This window comes from Atta cephalotes, assembly GCF_000143395.1.
Source record: "Atta cephalotes unplaced genomic scaffold scaffold00025, whole genome shotgun sequence".
NCBI lineage: Eukaryota > Metazoa > Arthropoda > Insecta > Hymenoptera > Formicidae > Atta > Atta cephalotes.
In genome coordinates, this window is record NW_012130089.1 from 1,194,154 (window position 1) to 1,209,567 (window position 15,414).

At 33.9% G+C, this 15,414-nt stretch overlaps 1 protein-coding gene across 1 annotated transcript; it reads right to left on the reverse strand.

Moving 5' to 3' along the window:
• Window positions 1-342: 342 nt before the first annotated feature.
• On the reverse strand, window positions 343-14,664 carry LOC105620261 (neuroendocrine convertase 2). Its single transcript, XM_012201766.1, has 12 exons — window positions 14,494-14,664; window positions 7,804-7,908; window positions 7,010-7,277; window positions 6,130-6,167; window positions 4,599-4,675; window positions 4,042-4,306; window positions 2,762-2,974; window positions 2,468-2,568; window positions 1,692-1,925; window positions 1,036-1,200; window positions 624-741; window positions 343-507 (listed from the first exon to the last, which is right to left on the reverse strand). Exons 1-12 carry the CDS (start codon window positions 14,647-14,649, stop codon window positions 343-345), a joined length of 1,905 nt encoding a protein of 634 aa, XP_012057156.1. The 5' UTR covers window positions 14,650-14,664.
• Window positions 14,665-15,414: the final 750 nt, after the last annotated feature.

The window sequence follows — 15,414 nt, forward strand, 5'->3', positions numbered from 1 at the left end:
CGCGATAGAAGCTTTGTTATAAATGGCACGATATGTAATTATAATTGACATCATAATTACAAAGATTATAATAAAAAGTATCGGGAGTAAAAAGTATTTTTTATGATGATTTGAATATAAGTCAACACGTTGGAATAATAACGAATGACGATACATTGGCACGGGACGATGCGATCAGCGCGCAACTAAATCTGAAAAAAATCGAGGTACATTTCTCAGCTGCGCGGCGCGAAATCAAGAAAGCAGAAAAGGAGCGCTCGCGTAAACATCTTCCGATCGGAATATTCCTATTTCCTTCGCTGAAATCGGCGATAATCGCGTGAACCGTGGTCATCGATATCGTTAGATCGCGCTGAATCGCTCCTCGTGGGCCTTCTTAACAATCGCTAGTTTGGAGTGTGGATCCGCGGTCGATAGTCCCGTGTATGGTGGTTCTCTGGTACCATGGAGCATCAGCGTCCATTCTTTCAGCCATCCGTGTTGAGGCGTTTGAGTATTGAAGCTCACCTAAAAAAAAAAAAAAAAAAACTCAATACTCAGAGTGAGTTACTCTCGTGTGTAGGCGGAAGGAAAAAAGACACGTAATGAAATTCAAGTAAGAAACACGAGGAAACGAAATTTACCTCCAACAACCAAGTCCCCTGAGGGTACTCTCCCCACGTGTGCGTCGTCATGAATGGCCACTTCGTGAACCCATCCCTGTGATCATCATCATTCACTCTGCGGCTCAAAATCATAGATCTAAAAATATATTACGAAGATTTAAATCCGATCGGATAAAAAATTAAGGAGAAACTCGTTAAAAGAATATAATAGAAAGAAACGCGGGTTTGAATTGACGAAGTGTTAAAGGTTGAACAGCAGATAGAAAGAGAAAGAAGAAAATTTTGAAATTATCGCACGTACACTTTAAACTTCTATTATAGGTAAATCAAATTTATAGCTTGTAACAAGTGGGAAAATTCAATTTTATCCATTTTATCCATTTTATTCCGATGAAAGATTCATATCACGAATATGACATTTACTGCATACCTGGTACCCATTGGGGACGTGAGGAATAGCTCGAGATCACCGCGCCGAGTTGCATTTACGGAAATGACGGCTTGCACGTGCTCTAAATAATTGACAGCGTACTCCGTGCCGGCGCACGCGTCGGTTTTAATTTTCACGAGAATGGATCGATCGCTCGTAACTTTCCTGGAAAATAAAAACAGCTCTAGGAAATCAATTCTGTCTACAGAAAAAAAAAATCGATCTTAAATCGATTGGAGATCATTCATTAGTCAAGTAAAATAAAAAGTCATGATGAGAGACATCAAATTAATGTTAAAATGATCTTCGAAACTAAGCAAAATAACAAGTCATTATGTTATTAAAATAACTCCAAAATGATCATTAAAAGTCATTTTTCAATCACAATTTATATTAATCGTCATTTTGACATTATTGTGATCTTCCGATTCGATATCAACTAAAAGTAAAATAATATCGATATTACAATTTCGCATTCAACACGAATATAATAATATAACACTTAGTGTTACATAACCAAGTGTTATTGAATAGAAAATTATAATATTATGTTATTTTTAGTTGATCTCGACTGGACTGTTCTGCTTAACATTATGAAAATAGTCAGTGCTTCATCTTGATCTCGCGTTATATAAATCTTTGAAAGAGCTACTTACTGCGTTTCGAACGTAGAACCAGCTTCGCAATGATATCTTGGTGGTACCGTCTTCCATTTTTTAGCTAGAGCTACCATAGCGCCCGCGTCCAAGACGCCATATCCAAAAAGATGATTGAACTCGAGTCCAACGCCATTCATGGTCCAATGAAATCTATCCTTCGCGTCGAACAGAGAATTTCTTTTCGAAGTTAGGACGGTCAAATGCTGAATATCTCTCCAGGTCAGTTGCGGACTAGAAACGGAAGTTCTTTCAGCTTAGAGTACGAAGTTATAACAGAGAAAAATTTTTAGTTTGTATTACTAAAAATTGACGGTACTTCCTACATAAAATTTTTCTATGACAAAATTATTCTTATTGTTAGTCTACAATGCGATCGCAAACTCGTTCTAAAGTCGCAAAAGCAGTCGCGATAGTCACAAACGTCAATAGTTAATGTCACGGCCATTTTTGTGACTTTAAAACGAATTTGCGATCGCATTGTAGATTAATTGTAATTACGCAATGAATTTGAGGAAACTGATTATCGAATATTTAAAAATATTAATATGAAAATGTTAAATGAAGTATTTTTACGGTTTTTCTTTAAGAAAAAATTTAATCGGTTACTGATAAAATATCATCAGTTACTGAATAATTAATTAGTATATTGAAACACTTTTTCCTAAGAGTTTTATATTCAATGTAATAATTATAAATTTAAACTGAATATTACGCGCTGCGTCAATATGAAATATAAAAAAATACGTTAATGAAGAGAAAAAAAATATACTTACTTGGCTTCAAGAGCTAGCGCAAACACTCCCGCGGCTTCCGGTGCCGCGGCGGAAGTCCCGCTATGTGTCGTCGTGCATTTTCCATATAAATCCGTGGTGGCCTGTAAAAACGCATATAATGAAATAAAAAAAAAAATCTTCTTTAAAACAATTTTACTATGAAAGAGAAGGGATCGCGGTTAGAGACTACATTTTCTTCATTAGTGTGGTATAAATAAAGCATTTGTGTAACATTTCTCTTTTTTAATAAAGTCGTTTTCGAAAAGACAATCTTTTTATCCAGTGTCAACTTACCACTCCCGTGTTAGGATCCTTGGCACCATTGCTGAAGGTGGAAGCCAGAGTGCTGGAGCAGCTCTCATCATAATGCGCGTTCTGACCGTCGTTGATGGCACTGTTGATACTGATGGTCCACATACTCGCGGCGTATCCGTCACAGTTGCAGTCATCCTCCTCTCCGCCGTCCCCGGATGCCCAGACATAGATATTGCCCAATCCATTTCTCCCCTAATATATAAGAACAAACAAGGGACATGAATGAGCGATAATATAATAGTAATTAATATTTTCTTTTCTTTTAATTTAAGAAACAGACTAAACATTAAACATCTTTTCGGGATCATAGCTCAAGAAATACAAGTCAAGAGAGAATTAAAATGATTTTTTTCTATAAAATTTGATTTTATTGACGTTAAGAATAAAAATAAAGTGATTTTTTTTTACTTTTTGTTAATTTTTGTGTTCCTTGGGAAGCATAGAGTTCAAGATTTCAGTCAGGGAGAGAAGTAAAAATTTATCTTCACACACAAAACTTATTAAAATACTTATATTAAAGTCAATCTTAGAGGATCTTCAAAAAACTTTCTTAGGTCGCAATCAGACTACGCATTGAAGAATGAGATTGAAGATTAAAAGATGGAAGTTTGACTAATCAGAACAAAAGGAGTTAAAATTTTTTTGTCTTAATTGGTGAAATTTCAATCTTTAATTTTCAATCTCAATCTTCAATGCATAGTCTGATTCCTTTACGCATCGTGTGAATCATGAATTGGACAATGAGCGTTTATCCAAGCAAAACAACTAATCATTATGATATTAAAATGATATCATAACGATTTCAAAATCATTAAAAGTCATTTTTCAATTATTTTCGATTCATTTTAATATCATTTTGACGTTATCATGACTTTGTTGTTGTTCTGCTTGGGTAAATTTTTATCGTAAAAATGATTCTTATAATTTAATTATTTCCCCTTGCTAAAATTTAGGATAGACAAATGCCCCATTTTGCTCCCCTTGTTTATTTTTGGGATATTCTTACGCAGATTGTAACTAAATTATTAGACTGAAAAAAGAAATTAAAGAAGAAATTGAAAAAGGGAAAGTAATCTTCATTATTCTATACTATTAACGCTGATATATTTTTCGAGTCTCTTTTTGATTTTAATTAATGCAAGAATTGATAGCGAAAGGCTTTCGCATTCGATATTGATTTTATTGTTACAGATAATATCAGTGATTCAATTAATCTCGCTAATGATTGTGTTGTGAATAAGTAATTATGTCACGTGTACCTCATTAACGCCGCGTACGATGGCCCTCATGGTCGCGTTGCGAGGTCCATCCACCGTCTTCCCATCGTCCGTGGGTCCCCAAGAGGCGCTGTAAATGTCTATGAGATCGGGTTCGTGGCCCATACTGTTCGCCTCGATCAGATCGGTCATGTACGGCTGGTCCAGCATTCGGATCCCCGCGATCTTCGAGTCGTACGCCACTCCGACGCCGCACACTCCATTGTCGCGCGCAGCTGCGACCTCCCCAGCGCATCTTGTGCCGTGGCTTCCCATGACAAAAGACCGTAAAGCTTTAGATTTTCTGGTTACTGTACTGATTATTATGGCGCGGATGTTCGCCGAGCGATTCACAGCGCGCGGATGTAGGACGCGCTTTTGTTTTACTTTCAAACACAAATGCCTTTGTCTCCACGCCCTCGGTTAAGAGCGCTCGGACTACTCTCATCCGCGCGATTTATTTATCTACTTCTTTGACTCAAACTTGATTAACTTTAACGACGTTCTATTCTCTCTCAAGAACGTAATTCTTTCTTTGTATATATAAAATATATTCTTACCTATTAAACCAGTCGTCGGTGTACCTCGGGTACGGATATGGATCGTTACTGCTAAAGTCGTAAGAAGCTTTCGCGTTCTGAAAGGGAATGTCGACTTTAGTGACTTGCGATTATTAAGAAGATTCTCCAGTCTTTTCATATAAAATAAGAATTTGAAATATTGATTTCAAATATAAGTTTGTCAAATATAAGAAAATAAGTTTGTAGTCAATATGAAGACATCTCTGAATTTTTTTCAAATTTTTTGATCGTATAAGTTTGTTTAAATAATTTTCTAAAATTAGCTTAAATTCTTATGAGAAAGAAGATTTTGAGTAATTTAATTATAAAAGAAATATAAGAATTTTGAAGAGTTATATAAAAGAATGAAATTTAAAAGACATTTTGGAATTAAAAAAATAAAATTTTATTTTTATGTAAAAGTATGAAATGTTATGAATTACTCAATTCTTTTTAAATATAACGACCCACTAATACAACGTTGTTTCCACTAGAATTATCAATATTTAAATTAAATTTAAATAATTACTGTTAATAATTCTTTTTAATATTTTCCTTTTTAATTATTCATATATAAATATTCATTTTTATCACAAAAAAAATTTTTTTCAATAAACAAATTATAGTTTTACTATTTATTTTTTAGAAGATGATTATATCCTTTATGATTATATATCCTTTATAAATGCTCTATTAAAATAAAAAAAGTCACGTAATTTTTTTCCATTTTTTGAGTTGGAGACCTCTTTAATTTTTTATTTTCAATGTCATTATGATAAACAAAGTATACAAGCATCGAACTTGCTAATTTTAATTATAAAAGTAGTAATAAAAAAAAGATAACGCTTTTAGATAAAAAAAATTATAAAAGAACAATAAAACATTTGCTGCTGACAGCAAATAAATAACTAGATTTTTTTCTCTCGAATACTGCAAGTTATTCTATTCTATCTACACTTTACCCGGTTTCAAAGTCTCTCGTTCTCTGTGATTTGGAATTCCTGGCATACTTCTATGAAAGATGCGCCGAGAATGGCATTTGTACGAAAGTATGGAGAGAATATTCGCGTGATCCTATTTAGTATAACGTACTTTGCTGCATTATTAATAAATTATATTCCCAGATTCCTCGTGGTAGAAACATTATGCATTACTTTCGCGTGATCCTGTTTAGTAAATTTTATTTTAATATGCTGCATTTATTAAAATTAAATTACATTCGCAGGATTATCGTGATAGAATTATGTTTTGCAGTCGCATAATGCAACCTTCAAAATCTTTATCATTTTACGAAATATTGGATATTAAATCTCATTAATTGATGCAAAAAGATCTTATTACTTGTCGAATAAAGCTGAAAATAAAATTGCAGTCGCGAAAAAAATATTTATTAAAATAGTCACCATTGATCTCAACGCAAATATTTTCTTTAAAAATTTCGCGCGAACTTCTTGATTTAAAATAAATTTTTTGTGAAAAAAGTAAAATTTTTTTTTGATAAAATATATAATATTGCAACGAATGTGCTTACGTAATTATATTTGAGATCCGGATGCATGTAATCGACACCTGTAATAGAGAGAGTGGCATTATTGATACATATAGATTTTGTGTTGGCGGTGACGTTAAGCGCCACCACGTGCGACGTATAACGTACAATATAAATATAAGTTCTAAGCACGAAAAAGAAGGTAAAATAATAAGAAGGGATAAAGTAATTTCTGTTCTCTCGTTAATGAAAAGCGGATATTTACAAGGATTCGGACAATCATATTATATCGTTGAATACAGTTACGACAGATGCGCGGAAAATTTATCTTTCCGTCTTTCAGTGAAACGAGAGAGCGAGCGTTGCGTAACTCGCGCTACCCTCTCGGCGCGATATCGATTCAAAGTCCGCCAGTTCCCTCGAACTGCACTCGAGGGCGCGTGTAATTTAACGCTGTTTTGACTTCGGGATAGTCCTGTAGTTCGATAATGTCGATTCGAGAACACGGGGAAAAAAAGAAGAAGAAATGAAAAATATATCCTAAGATAACACATCAAAAGAAAGTCAAGATGACTTTATTTTCTCAGATAATACGGAGAGTTCAGAAAGAATTTAAAAAGAATTCAGTCGTATGCCATTAATTCTAAGTTCATTTTCAGATAAAAAAGAATTATTTTATCTCAAAAGTTCTGAAAAGAATTATCGTTTTGTATTTGAAAGAAAATAAATTCAGAATTGATGAATATGTCTGAAGTGTTATGAACTCTCTGTGCTATCTGGATTGATGTTAAAATGATGATGTCAAAATGATGAATTTGCATTCACAAAATTTGACTTTATTGACGTTGAAGAATAAAAATAAAAATAAAGATTAAAATTTGTGTTGACTTTTATGTATTCTTTAGGATATTCCATCACTTACCATCGTCCATTATAGCCGTCGTCACGTTCTTCCCCGTGACGCCCTGAGCCCAGGCAGCCTCGACGTTCAAATCCAGTTTCGGTTTACCGCCGTTCTGGCCGACATTCTTCAGATACCACTGGTACTTGAAAAAAGGATCCGTCGGATCCTTACTCGCCGGATTTGCTGGATTCTTAATTTCGTATAACGGCACGAGGTTATCCACGCTTAAGAGTTTGTAGCCTCTTTTCACTCGCTTGAAACCCGGCTGCTGTACCGCCATGGCCACCTAAATTTTTAATGTACTTCAACCTCCTTTACGTCGTCCTTTTTAAATATCCCTTGCCCTTTTATGTCGAGATAAATTTGACGAGATGAAATTGTCTTGGCAATCCTCCGCATTGTTCTCCAAACACTCGAAACGGTACTTGATTGACAATCAGTAAAATGTATTTTTGAAATCATCGACAAATTTAATAATTTCTCCAAATAACATATCAATCGCGATTGCATTAAATTGCTGATTAGATTAAGAATGAAATATTTAAATTTAATTACTGTTTGTTTGTGACAAATTTGGAGTGTATTGAGTTAATTACTTTATAACTCAAATATTATAAAGAATAAAATTTATAAATACACACTCGTGTCCCGAAAGCGTATAAAATTCATCCAAGCTTAATTTTCTTCAGCATAAAAAAATAAAAATACAACAATCCGCCAGCTTTATTAGCAACTTTCATTTTTTTTTTTATGGTAATAATACTAATAATTCTCGCGTAAGCACGCGACTTGCAAAAGAGATATCAACTTACCAGAGGGTCGACCTTTAATTTTCGCGTGTGCGGCACCGATCGTTTGCTTCGTACATGCGGCAAAGCTCTATGTACGAAGTGATACTCCGTTTGACTGTCCAATACCTTCAAAAAATTTTTTTATATTTTACTCTTTATCAGTAGAGATGCGTAAAACTAAGTATCTTTGGAATATAAACAAAAGCTGGGATAAATTAGTTCTCAAAAGCAAACAGTTTATTTTGATAACATCATTTCCATTGCAATAAATATTTTATACGCTTTGAAAATGAAAGAAACCTCATTTCTTTTTTATGTATTATACCTTGTTCATTATAAAATTTTTATAATTCATACGAAAGGAAAAATATTTTATTTTGGACTTGTAATAATAAAGCGTAAGTATAATATTCAGTTTTATTTATTAATTTTATGATTATTATATGTAATTATTTTATGATTACAAATTTGTTTTACATATGTAAAGGAACGTAATAAAAGTTTAACATAATGTAATTGAAAACACTAAATTTTTTATATATAATTGTACTTATATATGTAATTTTTTCTTTATTCTTCTCCTTGACAAGAACATCATTAATTCAGTTCTACCGAGGAAAATTGAGTACAAATGAACAGTAGAAAACTAACATAATACAGAGATAGAAAATGAAATAAATTTAATACCTGGAGGGAAAAAAGCAAATGAGATTTCTGAGTGGAAATTCTAGCAATACGTAGAGATTAGAATGTCGCTTTTATTTCTAAACTGACGCGCGATATCTGATCCGATTTTCCGATACGCCCACGTCGGCAAATAAAGAGAATGTATTATCAAGATAAAATAATTAGTTTTCTAGACCTTGTAAAGAGCGAAGATTGTTTCGGTATCTGGGACTGTTTGCATAAATTCTCGTTGCGATTTACGGTTACTAGTTGCAGCAAGAAAAAAATTGAAACGAAAGAGATTTCCTTCGATTTGAAACAAAGCTTTTCAATTCTAGTTTTATTTCCTTTCCCGGATGAATGTCCGAATGTTGCATGTTGTCTATGACCTTGATTCTCGGCATACAGAATTAGTGCTATTATAATCTGCGAAATGAAAGATAATGACAGCTGTTCGACAACTTATTGTTAAACTGCTGAAGCATTCTTTTAGTCGATCTACCTAAACTTGTGTAATATAATTCGTTGTCAGTGCAAGACATGGCAGAATCAATCGCATCGTAATAGGCGCGATCGATCCGGACGATAATTTAGCGCCCATGTCTGATGGCGGTTAATCGTACGAGACAGCTAGGAAACAATTTTAATCGGAAGAAACTACGTCACTACGCCAGTAAATAGATCTTACAGGATACCAATTCTCTCTACATTGGTGAAATTCAGTATCAGAAACGTTTATTTAATACCCTGTGGTCGGTTATCGGTGACATGACCACAAACCTACATATATAAAATTCTACATATAAAAAAAATAAGTTAGTTTTAACGAAAATAAAATTCGTTTAGAAAAAATTGTGTCAGATAAACAAGAAAAGAACAATTTTTTTTTTGTTTTAAACTTGTATTAATGAGAATCGATGAACACTCGTTTCAACAAAAACATATTTGTAAACAAAAGTTTTTAAAATTTTTCAATAAACAATGTTTTATTAAAAGGAATGGAAATAAATTGTTACTATCACTTTTTATCACTTTGCATATGCTTATTTACCAATATTTTCCATTGTTCCCTCAAATGAAATATTTCATATTTTCGAAGCGATTATATAATATTGTAATAAAACTTTATTTAAATCTAAAAGCAATGCACACGATTTGTCAATATTGATTTAAAAATAAAAACAGAATCTTGTATACTAAAAAATTCTCTGCTCCATATTTTTTTATATTTGCATATTATTTTTTCACAGTCAGTTCATTTAAAGTTAGCATCTCTTCTTGATCGTGTCGTTAATAATCAGTACGTGCGTTGGGAGTCACGTGTTATGATTTTTTAAACCAGTCCCATTTTCTCGGGTATTGATCTCGAAGTAACTTTACACCTCGTTTCGATGCAGACCGTAGACTGCAGTAGTTCAATTAAACTTCGCCAATGGAAGCTTGCGTTAACTAAGTCTGATTTATACGAGCTGTCGTATTAGCGTAATCCAAGAACTGCATTTATTAATCTCTTAACGCAATCCTATCTTAGAGAGAGAGAGAAAATATTATAGTTAAAACACACTTATCCTTATTCCTATCATTTGCGTACCGCTATACAATTTTTTGTACAATACGCGTATCAGAAAGAAACTTCTGAGATTAAAAAGAAAAGTTCCAGTCATGGAAGAGAGAAAGAGAGAGAGAGAGAGAGAGAGAGAGAGAGAGAGAGAGAGAGAGAGAGTGTGAGAGAGAGAACATGACAGCAGTCTTCATTTAAAAAACTTCCACTCGATAAGTTATAAAGGCAGCTCTTACGGGCAACGTGAGACTCTCTATAAATAATACAAGCTCAAATAAATGTCTCGACTATCGCACTTGTATATATATATATATTCCTCTTTAGCCGACTCATCAACAAATTTATCTGCGTAATTTAGATTTTCTTCCTTTTGCTACTCATAAAGTACATCGACTTGACAGTCGAAAAAAAAATGCGAAGAGTTAGTTCTATTCGAGTCGAGCAGTTTATCTTTTCTATTGCGAAAATAAAGTGATCGAAGAAAAATGTTTGAGCTCTTCATTCTCTTCAATTTCTTCATCGCAATATTTTTTATAGGCGAATTCGATTGTCTGCACTACTTTGAAAACTGTTATACAAAAAGATATATCAATATAGAAACGTGATAGCTAAATGCATCAGAAGCATATTTCGATAAAATATCTGATGTATTTTGTTACAAAAAATGTGATAATATTAAAGTTGAACATCGATCAAGACGTTTATATTTGCGACAAGACGTAAAGAATGTAAAGGACGTGAAGTTGCTTTATTGAAGTATAATATTATGTTTCCAATATTGTACAGTCTTAATTGACTGTTATAAATATAAAGCATTCTCAATTTATTCCATTTTCTTGAAAAAGGCAGTAATAAAAGCTAAAGTACTAATAAAAAAATATTAAATTATTATAAATAATGTTAAAATAAATATTATTTTTTAATAAAATAATAAAATGTTTCTTAATTTAGTTTTTGTTTAATATTAAATGCTTACGTCAATTTATTGAATGTTTTGTATTACAATCAATATTTTCAATAGACACAAGAAATATTATTAGGCACAAAGAACCACCATCGAATATGACATTTTATCGATCGATTTTCATTTAATATTATTTTCAATATATTATACTTTTCGTTTAAACTCATTTCTACCAATTTAATGCAGATTAATTTTAATCTTCTAATTCTTAGAAGATAACAAGTAAGTTAAATCGAGATTAAAAATTAATCTACATTAGTAAAAATGGATATGAGTGACATAAGTCGATACGAACTTATACTTCGTTCTATTTTTCTTGAGTGACAAAAATATAATAGAATGACTTGTGTCGATTTGTCACCAAATGGAAGGCGTCTATTATGTTTCTGTCTAATCAACAATGTTTCAACAATATGACGTTTTTGAAATGAAATTACTGCGCATATAGCCTTCGACTATTACCAAATGCGAGGTAACACAAGCGAGTGAACTCGATAGTGTTTGCGGTACGGTCAGCCCGCAATCAGTGGAGTACATCAAACTACGGGCGGACGTGGCGCTGGGTCTGACGCGTGGCGTCAGTTTTTGACACAAAAGCAGATTCAATATACAAAATATTAAATTCTTTGCGAATATGATAGAACACAATAAAATTCTTTCTCTCTTTTCCTTTTTTTCAGCAAACAAATTATGCAGGAATACACAATGACACGCATTAATTCAAATTCAGATATTTTATGAAGGATATAACGATACCGTGAAACGCTCCGATCGATTATTCTATGTATTAAAAATTTATCTGCCTCTACTGCAAATACTCACGACTTTGACTCGCGAATACGTACTTCTAGTCAGAGAATTAATGACTGCAGAATCTAAAATATATTCATGTTTTAGCTTTTTTTTATTTAATCTCTGGCGAAAATAAAAATCAGAGCGTAAATCGAAGAGTATCAGAAATACAAACGAAACTTCTAGAAAATGAAAATTGAAACATCGAAACGAAGAGATATTAACGCTTTTTTTACGCGTTTTGTTTCAATTTTTGCTAACCATCGTTTATTACTTTATTACTTTCTCTTTATATCGACTTACGCTCTGATTTTTTATTTTTGCTAGGGATTGAAAAAGAAAAAAATTCATATTGTTCATTTATACAATAATTGGGCAGTAAAATTTAAGATCAAAATTTGTCTATTTAACAATTCCGGTTTTTATTAAACATTTATTGAAACATTTGGAAGACATACAAAAGGATGAAGGCGAAGCGACGGAACTATAGAGATCAATTGGCCATCGAGATACCCGCCATCGAAATGAACGTTCTATCAGATAGAAAATCAAACAGACGCTGGAAAATATAACCGGTAATATAGCAATGTAATCTGTTGCAAACTAATGCGAGTAATTGAACTATGCTGCAACAGAATCAGCGATTCTGCGGTTTCTGCGCTTGTCATCTAAAAAGAATAGGTAGTATTTATTCCACCTCCATCCCCTTCACGTTCCACTCAACACTAATTAATCAAATATTAAATAAATCGGAAACACATGAAACGATCGTTCTTAGAATTCGTAATATCTGTCAATATTAGCTACAAATAATAATGAATTACCCATTTCAAGCAAAACAACGTCACAAACAACGTTGAAAATGAATTAAAATAAATAGTTAGAAAAAACAAAGTTATTAAAAAAATTAAAATGAATTTATTTTAATTTTAATGTCAATAAATAGTCAAATTTGAGAACAAAAAGTCATTATTTTGACCTTTATGACTTGATGTTCCTTGGGTTATTAATTGAAAAGTGATTTTTAGTAATTATTTTGGAGTCACTTTGACGTCATTTCGATAATTTGGAGTTTCCAAAAAAAAAAAATAAATTGCGATAAATAACGTTAAGATGAATTGTTAACAATTGAAAAATGTTAACAATTGAAATTGACTTTTAATAATTATCTTGGATTTGGATGTCACGATGATGTTATCATTTTAATGTTACGATGATTTATTGTACTACTTGGGATTGGGATGTGCGTTGCTATCAGCGAACATTCCTTTTTCGTGACATTTCGAGAACCCCAATAGTTCAACCGTAGATAATGGATGACTGTTCTGACAACGGCTCCAAGTTTATAGACATGGGGCATGGAGCCGGAACGAGGGAAACGCTATCTGAACCAGAAACGCTCGCGTGCCATTTCTCGCGAATTGTCTCGCGACGCAAATAGACGCCATACATGAGAAAGTGAGGGTGACATCGAGAAGACGTAACTCGCGATTCGATCGTTACGCGTTATTTGCCGTCCACCTGGACCTTTTCTTGTCTGCGTCTTTGTAAGAGTGATCGTTTTGTTCGTGTGCAGCTTAATAAAGTACATGGATTAAAGCACAACAACAAGTAATTAAATGATGATATTAAAATGACCATTAAAAGTTATTTTTCAATCATTTCTGATTTATTTTAATGTCATTTTGACGTTACCTTGACTTTTCTGCTTGGGAGGGAAGCATGAAAGTTTCTAATTACTATGTTACAATTCCGTACTCCGAGAGAATCAGGTGATCAGCTGACGGAAGGGATAACAAACTGGAAGGAAGAGAGAAAGGACTCGTGCGCGAAACAATGTTATGATAACATCAAAATGGCAGTAAAATGAGTAACTATCAAAGGAACACATAAAAGTCGACAGAACATCAAAATGATCTTATTTTGATTTTTAACCTTAATAAACAGTCAAATCTTGTAATAAAAAATTATCATTTTGTCTTTTTCTTAACTTACTCAAGCAGAACGACAAGTCACGATAACATCAAAATGACATTAAAATGAATCGGAAAAAATGACTTTTAATGATTATTTTGGAATCATAATGACTTGTTCTGCTTGGGTATTGGTGTGTTCCTTGAATTATAATTAAAAAACGATTTCTACTAATTATTTTGGAGCCATTTTGACGTCATTTTGAAGTAACTTGTGTTCCCAGGGAGAACAAGAAAGATAAAATAATATCATTTGACGTCATACTGATCGAATTTATGTTATTTTTTATCATTATTTAATCAATTTAACATTATTTTGATTTTGTTGTTCTCCTTGGATTGCGGAAGAGGAAAAATGCGAAATACTGACGCAATTGAGAGGGCTTTATAAGAAATTCTCTATTATATATGTCAATGTATTCTATATATATATATATATATATATATATATATATATATATATACACACACACACATATATATTCCAAACTATATTCTTTAGCCTCCAGAGTTATCCAGGGGTCTTATTTTAAAAATATCACATACAAAGATAGCATCTGTTATGTATATATCATAAATTTTCGTATACGATATATTATAAATCCAAGAATGTATCCAAATAGAATAACACGTTAAAATAATGTTAAAATAAACCGTGAATGATTAAAAAATGATTTTGGAGTTATTTGATATATCACAATTTTGTTCTGATTGGAGAGGTCCAGGAATCCTGGAGCGAACACCGTCGGACTTACCGGTCCCAGATTGATGAATCCATTCCTCAGCGCCACGCGATCAGCTACGTGCCGTTCCGCTGGCTGCCGCATCCTCACCAGGAACGTGTTGGTAAAGACCTCGGCGGTGGTCGTGCCGGCGAGGACGAAGAGCCCGATCACCGCAAGTAGTAGCATCGTGACGAGAGGCGGCCGGCGAGGTATAACGTCCAGGTATTCGTACTCCGCATTCGCGGGTTCGGGGATACTGGACGCTCGAGGTACTCGGCTACTCGAGGTACGCAACGGTACTACAATCTTCGTGGCGGCGGAGGCGGTGGAGGCGGCGGTGGTGGCGGTGGTGGCGGCGACGATGTCGGAGGCGGTAGAGGAGGCGGCGATGGCGGTGGCAGTTCATAGACGTACGACGCGGACGACGAGGGATTGAAAGATGGGGGAAAAAGAGGGGAAAAAGGGAAAAGAAGAAAGAAAGGAAGCTCCTTTCTCTGGTCCCCGGGATTGGCGGCAGCGACCGCAGTGATTGAACACACCGCTCGGCGCTACAACGCCGCGGCGGATCCGTCCAAGTGGAGGAGCTTGCAGCGCGGATGAGCGACGCGGGCCACTGAATCCATTCGGAGCGGCGAAGTATACGAAGAGAAATATCGCGTATCTAAATACAGGCGCAAATATCGGAGGAAAAATTTAAAAAATAGGAAAAGAGAGAAAGAGAAAGAGAGACAATGACATTTAACGCGTAAATGCGAATTTCTCCGCGATGAAAATAACGCGAAATTCTGGTATGACGAGAGACCTATCGCGTTTTTTTGGATCACGTTACGTTCGATTAATGGAACGAGAGTACCGGAGAGAACTAATTAGATTGTGATCATCGAGGGAAAGAGGATAAAAAAGAGGGATCCCGATTGCGTTGCCGCGTCACGTAGAACAACCAAGTGGGCA